This window comes from Cryptosporidium muris, genomic scaffold (assembly GCF_000006515.1).
Source record: "Cryptosporidium muris RN66 scf_1106632353993 genomic scaffold, whole genome shotgun sequence".
Classification (NCBI taxonomy): Eukaryota; Apicomplexa; class Conoidasida; order Eucoccidiorida; family Cryptosporidiidae; genus Cryptosporidium; species Cryptosporidium muris.
The window spans coordinates 183100-196818 of record NW_002196584.1 but is presented as its reverse complement, the minus strand read 5'-3'; the positions used below and the strand labels follow the sequence as shown (position 1 = coordinate 196818).

Below are 13719 nucleotides of genomic sequence, written 5' to 3'. Positions count from 1 at the left end.
ATATGTAGAAGGTTCATTATCATGTTGTATAGTCTGTTCTTCAAAAAATTTTCTAAAACAAGAACCAATAGTAGTAATATTATCTTCATTAATTGGTAATGCCAATATTATATCCCAAAATGGTTCATATGTATCACTGAATTTTCCACATTTTAAACAATTAATTCTACTTCTAAATTGTCCTGATATTAAATTACTTATTAATGAATTATTTACTTTTAAATATTCATTCCAATATACTAATCCAGGTCTAGTACTTTTTTTACTGATTTTTTCTAATTCATCATGTGTTAAATTTTTTTCTTTTGTTATTTTTTTTGTACCATTATGAATAATTTCAAGGATATATATAATAAATTCATGAGCATCTTGTTGTTTCTGATTGAATAAATTGGGATTTGATTGTTGTAATTGCTTATAAAGGTTTTGGGTTTGTATAGAAATATTAGATTTATATAATTTACTTATTTTATGTAATATATCTAAAAGTTCTCTACATATATGTTGAGTTGATCCATTATTCACTATAATACCATGTATATTTGAGAATATATCAAGATTTACAAGGAATTGTAATCCTGCATTCATATAACAAGAATTTCCATAATTCCTTAATCCAGGTGGTAATAAACTATTAAAAAGTATTTCAGAATCATTATATCCCGGTGTTATATTACCCATTTAATATAGGATGAAGAGATAAGTTCACTTATTAATTAAAGTAAACTAGTATATAAATATAACCATACTACTTCTCTTTATAAGTATTAGAATATGAATATTCTCTCTTTAGAATAATTTTAATTAATAGTATCTCTTATATATTATTATAAATAAATAAATAGTAGAAATAATTAAGATAATACAAAGAGATATATTTTAAGAAGTGATGGTATAAGGTATAATACCAATAAATATTTAAATTAATACCTCACATTGGCGCTAAATAAATTTGGAACATCAGCGCATATATATTAACATGTTTCCCCACAATTTTATTATTATTAATAATATAATAAAATAATAGTAAAGATATAAATAATTAATTTTAATATCTGATTATAGTGTTAATATACTCTTTTAGTTTTATCCTAATATAATTTTAATACATATTTATATTTATAATTTACTAATATTGATATTATAACTAAAATGTAAAGGCGCGTATTGTACCCCCCTTCCCTCTTAAACATGGTAAAAATTAATGAGTATATATATATGGAATTTTATAAAATGAAAAATATAAGAAACCTTCTAGCAACGCTAATAAAATCAAATGTATATACACTACGTGAATATTGTGAGAAATTTATTAATTTTGATACAACATTTGGAGTTAATAATTGGATAAATTTAGAAGATCAGCTAGAACCTTTAGATGAAGATTTATATAAGTTAATAAATTCTTCAATAATAGTTATAGATCCATTAATTCCAAATAATTTGAAGGGTGGTTTTAATAAGATAAGTCAATTATTTACATATAATGAAACAGAAGGAATAATTAAACATCCTTTTATAAGAGTATATTCTAGATCAGAAAATGTTAATATAAATTCTAAAACAGTACCATTATCTATATTAACAGTACTAAAGTGGGCAACATTATTAGTATTACATTATTTTAAAAATCCTGTGATTCATTATTTAAAGAATAGTAAGAAAATACCTGTATTATTCTCAAAGGATTTAAATAATTTATACTATTTAGATTGGAATTACATTTTATATTCAATTTCAAGTTATAATAAATTGAAATATATTTCTGAGGAAAATTTTGAATTAATTTTATGCTATTTTTTTCCAAATTTGAAAAGATCTTTAATTGTTGATAGTTATCAAAAATTTAGTCTTGCAAGTCCACTAGATGAATTATCATATATACCACTTATTGATCAAATATCTGATGAGATTACTTGGCAAAAGTTACTTGATAGAATTGGTCCAATAAGTATGATATATATATTAGTATGTTGTATATTATATAGGAAAGTTTCTATAGATAAAAAAAGTAAATCTCATAATTCAAAAGCTTTTTCTCAATATATTCAATGTAGTGGGAGACTTTTAACAAATGATTATATTGATGAGTTAAGATTATTAAATAAAGTTGGAGTAAATCCAAATTTATTATCAGAAAAACAAGAAATAAGAGAAGTGTCTATAAATCGTAAATTAAGGATTAGAAAAAGTATAGAAAATAAAAATAATGGTATATTTAATTCAAATATGTCTATTTTTAGTATTGAAATACCAATACAATGTAATATGATGTATAATAATCAATATCCACGTAAAGGTGGACTACCTTGTCAATCACTATTACGTTTATTACCTCCAAATGAAATAGGAGCAAGAATATTATTAAAATTTGTATTATATTCTGATTATCTTCTTTCAGAATATGATCACAATAATACTATGAATATTCTTAATGAATATATAGCAAAAAAGAATATTAGAGTTCGATGTTTTATTGCTTCAAATTTATTGGATTCTTTTCAGAAATTATTAGAAAATAGTAGAGATATTTCTACATTACGATTACTTGCGCAAATATGCCCAATTTCTTCTGAAATTAGTAAATTAAAATTATCGAATATAGCTAAACTTCCTGTTTCAGAATATGAAACTTCTAATACAAATGTAATTAAATTTCTTAGATATATATTAAAGATGATAGTGCCTCGAGAATTGTTTGGAACTAAAAGTAATTTTAAATATTTTTTAAATAAGAAATTACCTGTAATTGTAAATTTACATTCTAGAGAGACTTTAAAAGTACATCAAATAATGTCAAAGATAAAAATATCAAATTGGGTAAGAAGAATTTATACAAAATATGAAGAGAAGATTAAGAAGAATATTCAAGACAATAAAAAAGGAAATAATCAATATAAAAAAAGATATAGATCTATGGTTACTATTGCAAAAAGATATTTAGCTAGAATTATATATTTTATTATTACAAGTATAATTGTTCCAATAATAAGAAGACATTTTTATGTAACAGATATTGAAGGAAGTAGTAAATTATGCTATTTCCGTTATCCTACTTGGATAAAAATTGTTAGAATTGCTGATTTGCATTTTAAAAAATCTTCTATGATAGAATCTGAAGATAATTGTAATTATTCAGAAATAGATATATCATGTGTTGATAATATTCCTAGATTAAGATGGATTCCTAAAATTCGTGGTTTGAGACCAATATTAAATTTATCAAGAGCTGGTTCTGGTATATATTTATTAAAAAATTTAAATGAAACAAATTTAGAAGATAATAAAAAACAAAATAATAATGGAAATTTTTCTTTTTCACCTTGGATTGGTGGAGATACTCCTGTTTCTTGGATGAGTTCAAATAATCGTTGGAGATCTCAGAATTATGAGAATTTTCAAATAAAAAGTAATAAATCAAATCAATATACTTATTCTAATACAAATAATAATAAATGGAGACCCTCAAGTAATAATACAGTTGATTTATTACGTCCATCAGCAAATAATGTATTATTTTATATAGCTAGAATAATTAGAACATATTTATTATATGAAATAAATTCAAATTATTCTTTTCATAGTCCTACCTTTAATTTACTTGGATGTTCAATTATACGTTATAGTGATATACATAAATGTATTAAACATTGGTGGAAATATAATGTAAACAAAGGATTAATTAATAATATTACAACTAGTTTAAATTTATATAAATTTAATTATAATTTATTACCAAAAGTCTACATGGTAAAAGCTGATTTAAATAATTGTTACGAGAATATAAATCAAAATAAAATAATTGAAATATTAGAAGGTATATCTTTACCTACTGAAATACCTTTAATTACAATATATAACAGGATTTTATCTCAAACATATACACTACCTCCATTTGAAAATATATCAACAGGTATTATAGGTATAAATGAAAATTCAAAACCTTATTTTTTGACTTCTAAAGGTAAATTAAAAACAGTTCCAGTAATAGAATATGAAGAATATAATTCAAGATGTAATCAGAAATCATCAGAAAATAATTTAGAGAACTATAAATATAACAAAGGTTCAAATTCATTAAATAAAAATTCACTTCATCATGTGATAAGTCAAAATATATTTATACCTACTATAAGTATTTTAGGATGTGGAAAGTGTGGTTTCTTAACTGATTTAAGTTCAACTCGTACTATTAAGTGGTCTGATGCAATTAAATTACTAAAAATTCATCTGAGTTATAATCTAATGAAATTGAGGACATCTACTAGGAAATGGAGAATAAAAGGTAGGAAGAAAGCATCAATTAGGCATGTTGTTCAACAAAATCGTGGCATACCACAAGGATCAGTACTTTCACATTTATTATGTAGTTTGTATTATGGTAGACTTGATAATCAAATGGATGTTTTAAAATTATTAAATATACATTATAATAATGAATTAAATTCAACTTCTAAAGTGGAAACGTTAAGTATTTCTAATAATAAGCGAATGTTAGCTGATAACTATTTAGAAGAGAATAATCAACATTCTTTTCAAGTAGAATATAATTATAACCAAGACAATAAAATAAAGAGAATAAAGAAAAGTGCAATAAGCTTAGATACGAATTTTCGAACTGATGAAAGAAATATAGAGAGTATTTATAATAAAGAAAATATACCTAATGAGGCTAATTTAGCTATTGGTTTTGATGAACTACAATTTACTAAAATCCTAGAACAAAATAAATCTACTTTAAATAATTATAGAGAAAAAGATAAGAAATTTGAAGATAAATGTGGAGATTTAGTTATAAATAATGAAGATTATATATACAAAACAAAATCTTCACCTAATCTATTATTACGATGGGTAGATGATTTCCTTTTTCTTAGTACAAATAAATCTAGTGCTTTGGAATTTTTGGATATATTATGTAACAAGCATACATGGGGTTCAAATTTAACTGAGGATAAAATTACAACAAATTTTAAATGGAAAGAAAACACAGAGAGTGAAATATGTGACAGTGTTACCTGGGCTGGAATGAAATTTTCTTCTGATCCTAATGGATTAGAATGTATGCCATTACCATGGAAAAGTGTTCATCATATTAGTATAATGGATACAATATCTTTAGTTATAATTAATAGTAATTCTAAGAATAAATGGAAAAATATTTTAATAAATCCATTAAGTCAAAAGGGTAAATATATGTGGTCTGTAGTAGGGGTTAGGATAATGGCATATCTAGATATGAGAATCAGAAATGGATTAAACTTTGATATTGAACTTAATGCAAAAGATACTGTAAGTTTACAGTTAATATTAATGATAAATTATTTATAATATATATATATATTATTCAAATAAACTTGTTATCTTTAGGTTTACAAAAATATTGCGACGATAATGTATGTTACAACTCTTAAGTTGTTGGCTACAATTAAGAGAATAAAAAAAGTTCACTTCGGATTTATAAATCCGAAATTTGTTCTTAGTAAGTTAAAAATAGCATATTTTAATTGTAAATGAATTAACTATAATCTGCATCAGAAATATTTGAATGGATATCACAAGGGTGTATATCAAATATAATGTTACACTTGAAAAATTCAAGTAATTTAGAGCTAAAGTTAAGTGTAAAGTGTGCAGTATATGATGCAATATTGACAGCTATTAAGCCTAGATGTAATTCATTGGGTCTTGATATGACATTTAATAGCTTTGGGAAAAAACTAGCAATAGCCTCAAAAATTCTTAAAGATGAATTTTCTTATACTCCACCACAAGTTAGTAGTATAGTAACTTCTCAATATTCTGATATTCCAAAATTATATCGTAATAAAAAGAGGTTAAGAAAAGTTACTTAGAAACTTATAATTTCAATGTTTAGGTTTTTTTCTTTTAACTGTTAAGTATGACTCGAAGCAAAATTTTAAATAGTATATATTATTATTAATTTTTAACAATTAATAAGAATTAATTATAGTTTTAATCTATATGTTTTACATCTTTTCTAATCATTAACACAAGTTTCAAACTTCCCAATATTTATTGTTTCCTAAATCTTTTCTTTCCACCAGTACGTTTCTTTAAATTTTTAATATGACTTCTAAGTCTTCTCATCTTTACACCTGCATCTTCACTACGTTTCTTCCTAATTAATCGATCTTTAATAACCATCATCATTGGTTTATTTCTATTCTTTACAATCTGGGGAATACTTTGCTTCTTACTTTCAGATTCTAAAAAAATTTTAAATAAGTTAAAGTTAAATAGATCACAAATTTTTAGAATTAAATTATTTATACTGTAAGGGTATCATCAAATGTTTTAGAAAGCATAATTCCTAACAAAGTGATAACTTCCCAAAAGTTTTTTTTGCACTAGACTCAACAACCTTTCATGAGTCACTGACTTATAACTTAATAAATACAAGGCAGCCGGCTTATTGTGCTTAAACTTCTATATATAAAGTGAATAAAACTTACCTCTCTTTCTTTTTTCTTTAAATGATTCTCTATCTTGGCGTCCTTTAAGAATACTAGCAATTCTCTTTTCACGGCTCTGTTTACCTTGGAATTTAAAAATTTGTTCTTCAGTTATAGATGAGTCTTGATTATCTTCATTTTCAGATTCTGAAGATTCTGATAGATCTGAACAAATAGGTATATTATCTTGTTTTATACCCAATGCTTCAGTAGCACCAACTCTAGCCTTTAGTTTTTTAATTAGTTTAAAGTCTTCTTGTCCCAAAATCTCTTCAGTTGCAATATTTAAATTACTAGATATTTTTTTGTAAAGATCAACTGAATTTGAATCAATATCAGAATATTCAGAAATTCTATCATGATCATATTGTAATTCTATATAATCTTCATTATTATTGTCGTCACCATCATCACTGTTCAATTCCTCAAGATCTTCTTCATATACTTCTGATTCACAAACTTCTTCATCTTCATAATCTTCTTTATAGTCATCTTTACCCTTAGTTCTTTTCTTGTACAAATTTAGTAATTCTATACCATCTATAGAAGTCTCCAAGTTCAGTTGTCCATATTGCAATTCTTGTACTTTGCCATTTTGCAAATTAACTGCGGCAGTTTTATTTAATAAAGAACGGTGAAGCATACTTGGTGCAATTTGTCTATACAAATTAATTAAAGCTTTTGCTGCTGATGAAACACTCTTATTATTCATTGTACGAAAACCTACAAGATCAGCCAGTTTATCTTTATCTAATGCTTGGGGAATCCTTTGACATATTTCACGTATATAATTTAAACCAATTGTAATTGCCTCTGGACTTTTACATTCATTTACAAAATTATCCATCAAAGTCTTAATGATAATTGACAATTCTTCTGGTGGTATAAGTTCATGACATGCTTGTGATAAATACGAAAGTATTGATGTCACATTCCTATTATTAGGAGATAAATATCTTGCTAAAAATGTATAAAAATTCAATACTATTAACTTATGTCTTTCAATCAATTTGGATATTAATTCAATTAATACAAGGCGTACTTCAAATGGATCACTATGACGCCCTACACGTCGAAATAAATTTTCTGCAAATGTTTGTGGATCAATAATCATATCAATACATTGATTAATACTTGAATTATCCTGTAATTTCTTCTTATTAAATTTCTCTGCTTTTTTTAATGCAATCTTTGCCTTTTCAAGCTTTTTCTTCTTACTTTGACTGCTCATACCTATTAGTGCTGATCTCATTGCACGATTTGCTTCTGCAGTCATTTCTGTTGCTTCATCATCATCTGTTTCATTATCAAAATCTTCTATACTCCAATATTTACCTAAAATAAATCTACTTGCAGTAGCTACAATTTTTGATGAATTTGATTCTATACAACAGTTAGCAATAATATTAACTGTTATTTCATTTTTCCAAGTATTCTGTCTATAAACTTCCATTAATATTGCCAGAGCTCTACTAGTATCTATTGAATTACTTAATCGTTCTCTTAAATTTTTCAAGATTGTATTATTGAATTTTGATAAATTAAATAAAGTAGATTTATTATAACAATTGGGTTTTATATTAGATGATAAACCAGTAACTATACTCAAATTTGATGTTGTAGTAAATGAAGTATTTATAATCTTCGTTTTTATCATTTTCTTACGTCTCATTTTTGAGGACATAGTTTTGTTTGCAGATATTATACAAAGTGTTGTATGCTTCAATAACTTACTACGTAATGCACGATCTGGTAATCTCATTAGATCAAACCATAATGGTAATAAAAATAAAATATCAATGATCCTCTGATTACATAAAAGTATCAAAGATCCAACAAAAGAGTTTCTTATTCCAGGAGATAAAATAGATCCATTTTCTTTTAATTCAAACACTAATTTATTAATAAATACTTCGCATATTCCCTGTTTTGCATAGTAGGGAGATGTATGAGCAATAAAAATAGTTAATTGTAGAAAATCTTTAGGAATATTTCTAGGATTTAATCGAAACATATCTAAAGTTGAGTAAAAATGTTGTAACTGTAGCTCAAAATCTGGCCAATAAGCTCCAGGATCCTTCTTAATTCTATTTTGTAATTGAGGTAGTGAATAAATCTCAAGTGTAGTATCCATAATATCTTATAATCTAAATCTTTATCCCCATATATTTTAAAAAAATCCTGAAATTCCCAAAAGATAATTTCAACTTTCTTTTAAATAAAATGTCACTTAGAGAAATTTAATATACCGTTACAAATATTAAAGCGCCAAATTATATTTTAACATTAAACTATTCTAGTAATATTAAAACTAATTTTCGAAAAATATATGGGCAGAGAATTATTAATTGGCTATTTAGAGAAACCAAGTAACCAACAAATATTATGTCGTCAATATTTTCCATCAAAATATGGTGGAAAGCCTGCATGGCTAAATCCTCAGTATTTACCAAATGCTAAAAATTTAAACTGTGAATATTGTGGTATATTGATGACTTTTTTTTTACAGATATATGCACCAATAGATGATAGAGATGATTTATTTCACCGTACAATATTTGTATTTATCTGTGTTCACTGTAGTTCAAGTATTGTGGCATTGAGGTGTCAGTTACCCAGAAACAATCCTTACTATGATATAAATCCCCATCAACCTCCTATTGAATATAATGCAGAGATATTTCATGATGAATACTCAAAATTAAATTGTAATATATGTGGTTTACCTCTAGATAAAATATCTCATGAAGAATTAAATCATACTCTCTGCATTAGTCAAAGCCCAAAGAAGTTGATATTACCAGAATATGAAATAGTAGTAGAATTTGGAGATGATTATCAGTCTTCAGATAATAAAACAGATAATAGTGATACAATCGATGATCAAGATGTATCTGAAGAAGATTTAAGTGAAAAAGTGGAATGTCGTGAATCAACTTTATTATCAGATTACTATAAAAAAATATTACATGATCCAGGTAAGTAAAGATATCATACTAAATATACTTTGAATTTAATTGATTACTTTGGGGATTTTGTTATTTCTTCTTAGATAACGATTTAGATGAATCAGAAATGAATGCCTTTAATGAAATACAAAATATGAATGTCAACGATTATGCTTTTGATGAGTTTATAAGTTGTTCTAAAAAATATAGACAACATATAATCCGATATAACTATGGTGGAGATATATTATGGTTTTCTGATCATTCAAGACGACAAAAAAATGTACCAAAATGTGATAAATGTGGTGAAGACCGTATATTTGAATTCCAAATACAACCTGAAATTATTATTTTGGGACATCTGCCTTCTACAATTGATTTTGGAATAGTCTCAATATATACCTGCTCAAAGAATTGTACTTCAGATAGTACTGCATATACACAAGAATATGTATTTATACAAGAAAACCCATATTAAACAAAGCAATATTGTCAGTTTATAATTAAGCGGTATTTTTTGACGCAATTGATGCACTCGATATTGAGGGTAAATATTATTTAGCTATATAATAGAAAATAGGAACCCTGGAGAATAATAAAACATATATTAGGTAATTGATTAATATATATAGGGAATAAAGACGATCATATAATTCTTATACAATGGGTTTAGCTTTATCAAGAATATGGAATCGTCTATTTGGTAAAAGGGAAATGAGAATACTAATGGTCGGCTTGGATGCAGCTGGTAAAACAACGATTTTATATAAACTTAAACTTGGTGAAGTAGTAACAACTATTCCAACAATTGGTTTCAATGTAGAAACTGTCGAATATAAAAATATATCATTTACTGTATGGGATGTAGGTGGTCAAGACAAAATTAGACCATTATGGAGGCATTATTATACTAATACTGATGGTTTAATATTTGTTGTTGATAGTAATGATCGAGATCGTATTAATGATTCTCGTGATGAGCTTATGAGAATGTTAAGTGAAGATGAGTTACGTGATGCATGTTTAGTTGTTTTAGCTAATAAGCAAGATTTGCCGAATGCGATGAGTGTTACAGAGGTAACTGAGAAGTTACAACTTAGCTCAATAAGGCATAGAAATTGGTATATTCAATCAACATGTGCTACGACTGGTGATGGTTTGTATGAGGGTTTGGATTGGTTAGCTAGGAATCTTGAAAAAATAGCCTCGTAGAGGGCTTAGTAACAAAAATTGGTAATTGATCACTATCATACCTCTTTTAGTTAAGACTTTTTCACCTTTTTTTTGGTTAACAGTATAATATTGATTTGTTAAATTTTAATTTAAGATCTATAAGTAATAATCATTTTATTTACTTTGGGATATTTGAAACACAATGATTTGCACAAATTATTAGCATCTACAGAGAAATATCTAATAAAAGTGTAAGGCGGGAATATATTGTGAAGCTGTACAGTTCCGTTTTATACTTATATTAAAGAAATAATAACTGATAAAATGGAGAGGCTTATACCAATAACTAATAGTTTACAGGAGATTTTGGAAATTTTAAGTTTAGGAGCTTCTAATGAAGATATACATAGTGATAGACAAGTATTGACTATAGATCTCCCACAAATTGCTGTAGTAGGTGCACAATCTGTAGGTAAATCATCTTTACTTGAATTTATTATAGGTAAGGAATAAAATTTTGGTTTTATATCAGTAGCTTTTTTAATACTGATTATTTGGAGGTCTTTTTTTTTATATTAATTATAATTATATTTTGCAACTCTTAGGTAGAAGATTTTTACCTAGAGGCAGGGGGATAGTAACAAGAAGGCCACTTATATTACAGCTTCAACAGATAAAGGATAATCAAGATGATTATGCTGAGTTTGGTCATAAGAAAGGAAAAATATTCACAGATTTTGATTTAGTGAGACAGGAAATAGAAAATGAAACAATTCGCTTAATTGGAAATAAAAAGTCAGTATCTGCTACACCCATATTATTAAGAATTTTTTCAAAAAGGGTAATAAATTTAACTTTAGTTGATCTTCCAGGTTTAACAAAAGTACCCGTCGAGGGTCAACCAATAGATATAGATATTCAAATACGAAAAATTGTAATGCCTTATATTCGTCGTTCAACATGTATAATATTAGCTGTAACTGCAGCTAATACAGATATTGCAAATTCTGATAGCTTAAATGTAGCTAGAGAGGTTGATCCAGAAGGAATTCGTACAATTGGAGTATTAACTAAGATTGATATTATTGATGATTATAATAATACAATGCAAGTAATTAATAATAAATCTTATCCTTTAAGGAGAGGCTATGTTGCTGTTATGTGTAGAGATTTAAAGGAAGAACTATCAAATTCATATAGAAGTATAGATGAGTCTATTATTGAAGAAAAGAACTATTTTGAATCTAATCCACAATTTAAAGATATTGCTTATCGTTGTGGGACTACATACTTAGCAAAAATGTTACAATCTACATTATTAGAATATATTAAAGATTCCTTACCTCAATTAAATGAACAAGCAAATAAAATAATTAGGGATAAGGAGAAGGAATTAGAAAAATATGGTGAAATTAACCATATGGATATTTTAGGTAATTTTGGTAAGTTGAGAATACAAATTAATAGGTGATCTTTAATCTTTTGTTAAATACCCTTGAATTTAATAGAAACCACAAATCTCTCTTTTCCTTTTTTATAGGTAGCGAAAGTTTGACCAGAATATCTATGAATCCATCTGGTAATCATTTAGAGGGTGGTTTGAACAACAAAAGTGCAATAATATTAAATTGTTTTTCTAAATTCTCACGTAGTTTTCAAGATATGATTGATGGACAAGCATCCTATCATACTGGTTTAATTAAATTATCTGGGGGTGCTAGACTTAATTATATATTTCATAATTGGTTTGGTCAAACATTATTTAATTTTGATCCCCTTTCAGGTTTATCAGATAGTGAGATTAGAACTGCTATCAAAAATTCAACAGGAACGAAATCATCCTTATTTGTACCTGAAGGTGCTTTTGAAGTTTTAGCTAGGATACAGATAGCTAAACTACTTCAACCATCCTTGACCTGTGTAGAACAGGTATATCATGAACTTAAAAAACTTGTGGAACAATGCAAATTGCCAGAAATGATGCATTTTTATAATTTAAAACGAAACATTACAAATGTAGTAAATAATTTATTAGATAATAGTCTGAGACCTACAAATGAAGCTATTATTAATTTAATTAATATGGAATTAGCTTATATTAACACAAATCATCCTGATTTCATTGGTGGAGCAGTTGCTTTATCTAATATTTTTGATAAAAATATGCAAAATATAAAATTAAGTGAATCTAATGTATTAGACCATGTAATTACAACTACAAAAAATATCACTAATAATCTAAATTGTGATCTTCAACATATAAATACACCAACATACAAACAAGATAAAAATATTGAAAATTTCTTTAAAAGTGTATCTGAACCTAGTAATTTAAATCTAAATAATGTGGAAATAGATTCAGAAAATGGTAAAAGTACCTTTAATTCAGCTAATCCATACTCTGATAATAATTCAAGTACACTATTTAGTACTATTTCAAAGACTTTAAAAAATATTGCAAATACAACAAATCTTAATACATCTAATATAAATAATGTAATATATAATAATACAACTATAGATCATATAGATATTTCATCTAATACAAATAAATGTATATCCCTCAAAAAAAGTGTATTTAACCAAAATAATAATGAAGGGAAAATTGCATTACCAATTGTTCCAGATATAGTTGCAACTTCTGAAGATCCATCTGAACGTGAAAAAATAGAGGCTGAAATTATCAAATTCTTCATTGTTTCATACTTTAATGTTGTTCGCAAAAATATTGCTGATTATGTACCAAAAGCTATTATGTACTTTATGGTTAATACAATTAAGGATTCTATACAACGCGAGTTAGTTACACAACTTTATAAAGAAGAGTTATTTGACACCTTACTTAAAGAAGATGAAGTAATTATTGAAAAGAGGCATAATTGTCATCAATATATCCGTGAATTAAGGATATTTTGCATCAATTAGATAATTTAGTGTCAAATACAGATTCAATACATTCTATTTAAAAAGACAAAGTAATATATATATTAAAGTTGAAATATCTCACTCATTACTAGTCACTTTTATTTATCACTTATAGATGTATCTTTTTCTACAGTTTTCAATAATTCTTCACAATAAAAATCAATTTGTTCTAAATTTAATGATTGTATCTTGGTATT

General features: G+C 25.9%; 7 protein-coding genes across 7 annotated transcripts, besides 14 other annotated features; 5 read left to right on the top strand and 2 right to left on the bottom strand.

Annotated features, from left to right (window-relative positions):
• CMU_003500 (ubiquitin carboxyl-terminal hydrolase family protein) lies at positions 1 to 681 on the bottom strand (the record flags this gene model as incomplete). The annotated part of the gene is made up of 1 exon (XM_002142833.1): positions 1 to 681. A coding segment is annotated over one exon (681 nt), but the record flags the coding sequence as incomplete, so codon positions are not given.
• Positions 186 to 227: a sequence feature (AT_rich).
• Positions 441 to 482: a sequence feature (AT_rich).
• Positions 682 to 793: 112 nt separating the features above from the next.
• Positions 794 to 844: a sequence feature (AT_rich).
• Positions 845 to 991: 147 nt separating this feature from the next.
• Positions 992 to 1147: a sequence feature (AT_rich).
• An 86-nt stretch (positions 1148 to 1233) lies between these two features.
• Positions 1234 to 5331, top strand: CMU_003490 (telomerase reverse transcriptase, putative; the record flags this gene model as incomplete). Its single annotated transcript, XM_002142832.1, has 1 exon — positions 1234 to 5331. One exon carries the CDS (start codon positions 1234 to 1236, stop codon positions 5329 to 5331), a length of 4098 nt encoding a protein of 1365 aa, XP_002142868.1.
• Positions 2712 to 2735: a sequence feature (AT_rich).
• Positions 3240 to 3303: a sequence feature (AT_rich).
• Positions 3678 to 3735: a sequence feature (AT_rich).
• Positions 4406 to 4447: a sequence feature (AT_rich).
• Positions 5305 to 5356: a sequence feature (AT_rich).
• A 38-nt stretch (positions 5357 to 5394) lies between these two features.
• Positions 5395 to 5855, top strand: CMU_003480 (uncharacterized protein; the record flags this gene model as incomplete). The annotated part of the gene is made up of 2 exons (XM_002142831.1): positions 5395 to 5482; positions 5539 to 5855. 2 exons carry the CDS (start codon positions 5395 to 5397, stop codon positions 5853 to 5855), a joined length of 405 nt encoding a protein of 134 aa, XP_002142867.1.
• A 59-nt stretch (positions 5856 to 5914) lies between these two features.
• Positions 5915 to 5981: a sequence feature (AT_rich).
• Positions 5982 to 6036: 55 nt separating this feature from the next.
• On the bottom strand, positions 6037 to 8610 carry CMU_003470 (uncharacterized protein; the record flags this gene model as incomplete). Its single annotated transcript, XM_002142830.1, has 2 exons — positions 6037 to 6230; positions 6477 to 8610. 2 exons carry the CDS (start codon positions 8608 to 8610, stop codon positions 6037 to 6039), a joined length of 2328 nt encoding a protein of 775 aa, XP_002142866.1.
• Positions 6232 to 6295: a sequence feature (AT_rich).
• A 195-nt stretch (positions 8611 to 8805) lies between the features above and the next one.
• CMU_003460 (uncharacterized protein) lies at positions 8806 to 9902 on the top strand (the record flags this gene model as incomplete). Its single annotated transcript, XM_002142829.1, has 2 exons — positions 8806 to 9400; positions 9529 to 9902. The coding sequence occupies 2 exons, from the start codon at positions 8806 to 8808 to the stop codon at positions 9900 to 9902; spliced, it is 969 nt and encodes a 322-aa protein (XP_002142865.1).
• A 185-nt stretch (positions 9903 to 10087) lies between these two features.
• CMU_003450 (ADP ribosylation factor, putative) lies at positions 10088 to 10636 on the top strand (the record flags this gene model as incomplete). The annotated part of the gene is made up of 1 exon (XM_002142828.1): positions 10088 to 10636. One exon carries the CDS (start codon positions 10088 to 10090, stop codon positions 10634 to 10636), a length of 549 nt encoding a protein of 182 aa, XP_002142864.1.
• Positions 10637 to 10921: 285 nt separating this feature from the next.
• Positions 10922 to 13522, top strand: CMU_003440 (dynamin family protein; the record flags this gene model as incomplete). The annotated part of the gene is made up of 3 exons (XM_002142827.1): positions 10922 to 11099; positions 11203 to 12039; positions 12189 to 13522. The coding sequence occupies 3 exons, from the start codon at positions 10922 to 10924 to the stop codon at positions 13520 to 13522; spliced, it is 2349 nt and encodes a 782-aa protein (XP_002142863.1).
• Positions 11161 to 11191: a sequence feature (AT_rich).
• Positions 12661 to 12681: a sequence feature (AT_rich).
• Positions 13081 to 13109: a sequence feature (AT_rich).
• Positions 13523 to 13719: the final 197 nt, after the last annotated feature.